The sequence below is a fragment of the Amphiura filiformis genome, chromosome 12 (assembly GCF_039555335.1).
Source record: "Amphiura filiformis chromosome 12, Afil_fr2py, whole genome shotgun sequence".
Classification (NCBI taxonomy): Eukaryota; Metazoa; Echinodermata; class Ophiuroidea; order Amphilepidida; family Amphiuridae; genus Amphiura; species Amphiura filiformis.
The window spans coordinates 42,049,269-42,057,436 of NC_092639.1; the positions used below are offsets into that span (position 1 = coordinate 42,049,269).

The 8,168-nt window shown below is 38.2% G+C and overlaps 1 protein-coding gene across 1 annotated transcript; it reads right to left on the minus strand.

Moving 5' to 3' along the window:
- Nucleotides 1–1,247: 1,247 nt before the first annotated feature.
- Nucleotides 1,248–3,888, minus strand: LOC140166219 (uncharacterized). Its single transcript, XM_072189619.1, has one exon. The coding sequence runs from the start codon at nt 3,508–3,510 to the stop codon at nt 1,903–1,905; it is 1,608 nt and encodes a 535-aa protein (XP_072045720.1). The 5' UTR covers nt 3,511–3,888; the 3' UTR covers nt 1,248–1,902.
- Between the last annotated feature and the right edge of the window lie 4,280 nt (nt 3,889–8,168).

The following is an 8,168-nucleotide window of genomic DNA, read 5'->3' on the forward strand; positions in this document are numbered from 1 at the left end:
TAAACAATTTATCATCGTTTTTAGCAAAAAAATGGTATAATCTCGTGTCTATTTTTAGTCAAATTTGGTTTAAAGTCGGGTAGTTTTTCGGAGTCCTGGCTGCACATCCCCACCCATACCAAAGGTGAGATCCCCCTTGGTTTTTTTTTAATCCAGGGTGTTGTTTAAATACCAAATGAAATCGGTACCAACATAAGGATATTCTAGTTGAAATCCATACACTCCTTATGGAGGACATGACCGTAATCTTCCACACAGGGAGCGTGACGTTTAAATGAGTTTGCCTGAATGAGTGACTCAAGACAGAAGACATTAATTTTGTATACAGTTCTTCTTGCCGCTTCTTCTTCTACCGCTGCTCCCAAAGCCCCCTAAAAATACGCGCATAGTATAAATATGATAATACAAATTATGTTTTTGCACAATGGAACAAACTGGGTAAGTATACATTGTAAACCATTATGGTCTGAGGAAGGAGCCCTGTGGAACGGAGAAATCAAGAAAAACTGGTTTTGATAAAGCATCCCCGAACAAACATGCTGCGGTCTATGAGCAGTGGGATAAGATTGATATCATTGAAGTGCATGTCCATCCATTCCAATGTATTTTCGATAGAGTCGATAAAGATTAAAGAAGAATATTGTTGTCCAAGTCCGCGTAATGATTTATGACCGGTATAGATTGCACCTACACCACATTACAAAATGTCGTCCTAATTATAATTTCAGGAGATATATTACCATTTTTCAGAAGATATAGAGAAAGTCAGCATCCGAAAATCTGCGTGGCACATTCCTGTACAACATTTTTCGAAGATCCCTCCCCCGTATCAGATATATATCATAATATACCTATATGCAGATTCACTACCATGAAAAATTATATTATATATACTGATTATACTGATATCTCGATTTTACATTCAAGCCTGTGGTATGTTTTGTTTAAGAGATTGTGCTATTCCCACAGAATTAGAGAAGGAGAACCGCGACTTCCTATACCGGCATGTATACAATCGCGCCGTCAGCTATGGGGAGAAAATTGGGGGTATTCGGGTCCTTACCGACGGTGCGCGGAGACGAACGAAAACAATTGTGCGTTTCATCTGAAGCGTCTTGGTACTCGCATGCAGGTCGCATCAAGTGTGTTTCTCAAATGCGCCCATCATCCATGTCGCGTTTGCATGACAACGAATGCCTCGAGCGCATTCCGAGGGAAACCGAATACCCCCAATTTTTGCTGTCCTGGTTCTCTGGTTTTAATTCTGTGGCTATTCCAGAAAATGTCTAGAAAGTTTGCTTTCTAAACATGATACTGACTTGACAAAAGTCCGGAAATCCTAACTCCTGTATAGGGAGTGTGCATCAATTTTCTGGAATAGGTCATTGAAGTCAAGTTTAAGACCGTGTCCACCGGGCTGTCCACTTGTCAAAATCGACGGTGGGCTTCAAAGACGAAAATGTGCACATTTCTCTCCATTATTGACAATCTTAGTGTATTGGAAAGTATTAATCTCCCCATGTGCAAATGTTGAAAAGTTCATATCATTAATTCGCGTTCGTGATGTGTAGCGGCAATCGTCAGTAGCTTACCACGCACATAGAAAAAAAAACATCGCACACTAGAGACGAAAACAAATCGTCCACTAGTGAGACTAAAAAAATGTAAAAAGTTATACATTAAAATTGAAAAACAAATTCGCCGCGAAGGTTGGTTTTAAAAACTCGAAAAAAAATTATCTTCTTGTTTTTAGCTCCGTGTCCATCAGATTTGGTACTGTCATATTCAGATGATGACGACGTATATCTTGTTGGTTCATCAATGGCGACTTCAACCGAAGGAGGCGGTTTTGAGTCGTCTGGTGGTAACCCAATCATCATTGAGGTATGCTAACATCACCTTTTATTGGATTTCTTGCAGAACATTGCGAATAATTTTAGACGCATTCGGTGTTGCTTCGTCGATGTTTTTCAAATGTTCACTGTTACCGACGTTATTAGAATTAACAGAATCAGTATCTTCATATTTGGGTGTGGTTATCTGTGGTACCACATATATGGCTATATCAGGATCATTATTGGAAGTCGAAGGTCCAGGTTTTGACAGATTAAGCGGTGTATTAAACGATGTTTCATTGGTGTTACTCTCCATGATCATATAACCATTTTCATCACATCCATCATTGTTTAAAGAAGGTTGATTGTCATTAGTGTTGGGTGCATCCCCGAATGCATCCCTGGGTGCATCCCCGGGTGCATCCACGGGTGCATCCACGGGTGCATCCCTGGGTGCATCCCCGGGTGCATCCACGGGTGCATCCACGGGTGCATCCACGGGTGCATTTCTGGGTGCATCAGGATGTTCGATAGGCCTATGTCTCTTTTTCTTGGTCACAATAAACCATACTAAAACGTTGATAAATATAATAACAGTGAACAGCACACCCACTGTGGTACCAATTATAAGCGGGAATGAAGCTTGCCTAGTATCAGCGCTCGCGGTGGATGTTAAAACTTTGATTGTAGCAGATGCATTTGATTTCAAGACCGAGAAGGCATTGACTTCACATGTTATTTGAGAATTATTCATTCGTGGTGCAACACTTTGTATCACAAGTGTTGACATGTCATCGGTATTTGTTACTATTGTACTGTCTTCTTCATTCAAAAGCGTGTTGTTTAAATACCAAGAAAAGGTTACCGTGATCAAATCAGTACCAACATTGTAGCACACGAGTGTTATAGATGAGCCAGTGGTAGTCATAACGACCTCCTGACTTAGACGTACTTCGACTGATATATTGGCTGGGGTGACAATGCAAGGAGGCAACGTTACTGGTAGATTATCTGCCCTGCAGGTGAACTCCCGCCCAATGTCTGCTGGCTGTAATATATGTTCATATGAGATACTTTTGATTGCAGTTTGTGATATTGGACTTTCGTTTAGAAACCATCTTACAGTTACATTGGCAGTTTTGCCTGGGTATTCGCAGAAAAGTAAAACCGTCAGTCCTTCATCTGAAAATATATATGATGGATTAATCATGCTGCACTGTACATGGGAATATAAACGCGCCCATGTACCGAGAAATGTATGTGACTGAGAATTACCTGTAGTTCTGAAGCCACAGGCAAAACGAATTCCGCTGTCGTCTACTGTCACATTACCGATGCGTGATATGTGATATTCAATGTTGGAGCTTACAGTAGCTTCTGTAGTGTATATACCGTGATGCCAATCCATAAATGTCGGTAGACTCGATACATCAATATCTCCAGATGGGGAAGCAAATGTTGTACTGAAGTTCGATCCTGATCCTTCACTTGTTACCCGTTCGAAAAACCATAATATATGTTCATAATCTTGTCTGTCTTGAACAGTGCAGTTAAACTTGACAACTCCACCCAAAGCTACAGAAACGTCTTGCGGACTCTCAACAACAGTGGGGTCAGCAACTCCTGCGTCCAATGTACACAGTAATAACATGATATGAAATTGACCAATCGACATGATTACAGTAGAACTTGGTATAGCTAATTGGTATTTATCGTCTTGTAATAGTTTGATGCATACGTAGTTGCACTTCAGCAGCAGATCTTGATATACCTTTAACTCTAAGTCAACATGAAGTAAAATGTTATGAAAATCTCTTTTTCGATCATTTCAATTGGTGCTGGGTGGTATGTATATGTCGCAACAGGTTTAGGGATTTCCCAATATAAGTCACTCATCATCTTTGGGTGACTGTGACGTAAACATAGTATAGTCCTTAATGTTGTGTATGTTTTGGTATAGAAACACCTGATCACATATAGGTGCGTGCGTCATTGTCACATAGTTATAACAAATCATGTTCCTAAATCTATATTGTATTTAAATACCTTTACTAAATGGCATCGAACCCTCCATTTTTTAAAATCTTAACATCAGACTAGTACAAGTACACATTTACAATTCACGAAGGCACTTTAATTACATATTAATCATTTGGTGCTTCAGTAATTATTTACAGTAATTATATTTGGTTCCTCCTCCTCCTCCTCCTCCTCTCTCCCCAATCATCATTCTCGTAATAGAATACCGTTTTAATAATTTTACGTCTTTAGTTTCTGTACTTTCACATCGTTCGTGATATTGTTACAAGTAAAGACTGCAGGGTTTGTAAGTTAAATATACTATCAGTGAAAAATCCAAATTAATTTTAAACACTTATTATTACATACCTATCTTTTAAATGATTTTTATGCATTTCTTGTATGTAATTGTTTGTTTTAGCTTCGTTTTCCCTGCATTGGTCCATGCTGTTGTTTTGCATTGGCATGTTAGCCATGTCCTGGGTTTTGTGTGTGCTTTTTAACCTTGTTTGTTAATAAAGTAATATGATGATTACACATTATCATTGTACACAATTATGCCTAACATAATGTAATGTCACCAAAAATACGCTTGACGTAGCCATGGTGGTAAATCATCCTTTATACAATTGATTGTGGTTTCATGCATGGTAGTGTTGGCATGATAATAGAAACTACATTTCACAAGAAATTTGATGCAACACACATTATTTTTCTAATCATTATGTTTAATTTTCTTTATTAAAACTGAAAGAAGACGTCCACAGATCACTTTTGTAAAATACTTGTAATCAGGAGAAACCTCAAAAACACCCCCCCCCCCATTCGTTGTTGGTCAATAGGACCAATTGATTGTAAACAGGTCTCAACAAGATGAATTTTGGGGGATTGTGCTTGCATTAAAGAAATTAAAGAAGTTTAACTCAGAATTGGTAACATTAACGTCTTTCATACTGATCAGTAGAATACATTTTATAAAAACATTTTTGATAAAAAAGTACTTAAAGCAAATTCACGAATGATCTTTATGTCTAGATGTCAAATGGACAATATGAACAATACGAATTCGAACCCGGTATCTTCGGTTTACGGATCCAGTGCTCTATCAGCTGCGCTAATGTACTTGCTGGTAATTTTCATCTTTTAGCTTTTCATGTTATCATTTTTCTAGATTGAACTGCTACAAGGAAGTAGTTCAGTTTAACAAGGTAAATAACTTAATTAAGCATGTAAACCGTACGCCCCTACCAGCATTTAACGACATTATGTTTTACCATGCATCATTGGATTTATAGATGAACTCGGATATTGTTGTAAAATGTCGGGTCACATTCATCTGATCTAATAGAGTACGCTACCAACTTGAAATGAACATTTAATTTGTTTCTTCTTAGGCCAAAAAAAAAAGCGTTTGTTTGCCCAGACATGGGGTAGAAAGTAGTGGGTCGGTAGGTCGATTTCCTTTTTTTGTTTCTTTTATTTTTATTTTTAGATCTGTACATGTGTTGCAGCAAGTAAAGTGAGAGAAAATATACGACATTCAGCCTTTTGTACTTGTGTCAAAGGTTCAGATGTATTACTTGTTGGAAGAGAAATTGGACAAAAATAATGCACGCGTGCTGATGTTGATGCGTCTAATGCACATGCATGAAGTAATACGTGTTCATTAACCTATTTCATACACAAGAAAAGAAAAGCACATGATTTTTGCTGTTTTTATTTTAAAAAATATCCCTAAAATTGTTGGAAAATAGAACCAAACATATATGCATGAACCTGCCCAAAAATGAATCAATCCTACGCGATGCGAAGGTGTGCGGAAGCACTATGCGTAGTCCGCGGAGTGTACATTATACACAATCAATGACTCAGCGTACTTTTCTAACCGCTTTTCTGATTGGCTATATAGGAGCGTATGAATGTATTTCAACCTTACACCATCGAAGAGTTTTATCTCTTTGGCAACAAAATCTTGATAAAGATTCATACTTGTTGCAAGGGTGACTTGCTGGAGAACAAAATCCCAGACCGGCCATACTTGTCATGCTTTGGTTCTCTATATTGATGTTGATTGGTGGTAATTATTGTTTGGGGAGGGCTAAATGGGAAAATGAAAGCTGCGATTGCCAGGAATATTAACTTTCAAGTGTCCATTTTGGCATTTTTATAGGAAAAAACATCATTTTCTTTATCTTTTATATCATTGTTAAAAAATAAAAAAAGTGTATGATGTTTTTTGATTTTTTGGGTCGGTCGTGTCTGGGCAAACAAACACTTTTTTTTGGGCCTTATTGTGTTTATGTTTTGGTATCAAGGTTGAGTTACTTGTACATAAAGTTACTTAACCTTTTCTAGCACACTTTACTAAAGTAATGTGCTTTACTATAACCGTGATAACTGTGTAATGATCAGATTTGAGAGATATTTCACACTTTTTCGTGTATACGTATGCCACTAGAGTAAAAGGTATGAGGTGTTTGGTCAAAATACTTAAGTTGATAGCTGAATTAACATCTTGTCCTCCCACAACTTTGAAGCGCCAAGTGGAATAGCCCCTTACTCTTGGTTTCTTCTTGTTGGGCTATCTAAAAGCAAAGGTTGTCACAAGTCCTCCTACAGATCTTGATGAACTCCAGAGATACATAATTGTACAAGTTGACAGCCCCAGACAGGACAGACCTCATAAGACGTGGTGAGGATGCCGTGTTGAGGAAGGCTGATATCTGCATACACAGGAATGGCGGCCATGTCCTGGTGGTCATGTGGAAGATAAAGATTATTTATTACTGTAGACCCATTACATGTCAACTCCAGGGATGTGCACCGCAGCACCTCTTCAAATTTTTTCTTTTTCTGTGTGGTGGTAGATATTGATGAGAAAGAAAAATCCCGACAATTTGAGCTTCATACTCCATTTCGTTTTCCTGTGGCATCAATTTGAAATTTAGGGGGGTCAGCGTAAAAAATGTGTCGCAACGCGAAAGACAACGTTTGGAGGTCCATAAATGTATAAAGGGAACCCTTTACAACTTTGAAAAGTATGTATCCTGGGGTACTTATTTGAGTAGAATTCAAATCTGGCATCAGAAAACTTGTAACTCCTTTACTTTAAAAGATATAGGGCCCTCAAAATGCAACTTCGTCCATCCAGGACCAACTTTGGGGGGGTCAGAACTCCAAAAGTAAAAATAATTTTATTGTCCATTTTTTTGCCAGTCAGAGCCCTTTGGTAGGATATTACTCTTATCCAATATTGAGCATATTAGAATACTTTTAGCTGAGATATTACCCATGCAAAACCCCAATTTGTATTTTGACCCCCTGAAAACCAATGTCGACCATCAACTTCAGGTATGTTGAAAATATGTCCTTGGACAACATTTCTGAGTGATATTGGCTTGTGGTCTCGATGGCTTCAACACATCAGTTAGGTTTGCATTCTCCATAGAGTTGTACGTAAGTCATTATACATGCGAAATCAAAAATGTGTACAACTCTATGGAGTAGGCAAACCTAAGTGATGTGTTGAAGCCATCGAGACCCCAAGCCAATATCTCTCAGAAATGTTGTCCAAGGACATATCTTCAACATACCTGAAGTTGATGGTGGGGCAAATGTCTGACATTGATTTTCAGGGGGGGTCAAAATGTACAAAAAATGTACAATTGGGGTTTTGCATGGGTAATATCTCAGCTAAAGGTATTCTAATAGGCTCAATATTGGATAAGAGTAATGTCCTACCAAAGGGCTCTGACTGGCAAAAAAATGTACAATAAAATTATTTTTACTTTTGGAGTTCTGACCCCCCAAAGTTGGTCCTGGATGGACGAAGTTGCATTTTGAGGGCCCTATATCTTTTAAAGTAAAGGAGTTACAAGTTTTCTGATGCCAGATTTGAATTCTACACAAATAAGTACCCCAGGATACATACTTTTCAAAGTTGTAAAGGATTCCCTTTATACATTTATGGACCGCCAAACGTTGTCTTTCGCGTTGCGACACATTTTTTACACTGACCCCCCTAAATTTTAAATTGATGCCACAGGAAAACGAAATGGAGTATGAAGCTCAAATTTTCGGGATTTTACTTTCTCATCAATATCTACCACCACACAGAAAAAGAAAAAATTGAAGAGGTGCTGCGGTGCACATCCCTGGAGTTGACATGGAATGGGCCTGTAATGAAAGTGGTTAAACATGTGATTTTCATGTTGCTTTGATTTTAAATGACTTCGCGCAATTGCATTTTTACTCGGCTAACAAAAAAGCCACTGCGTCCTTAATAATGGTCACACGCCAGTGATTTTACAGTTG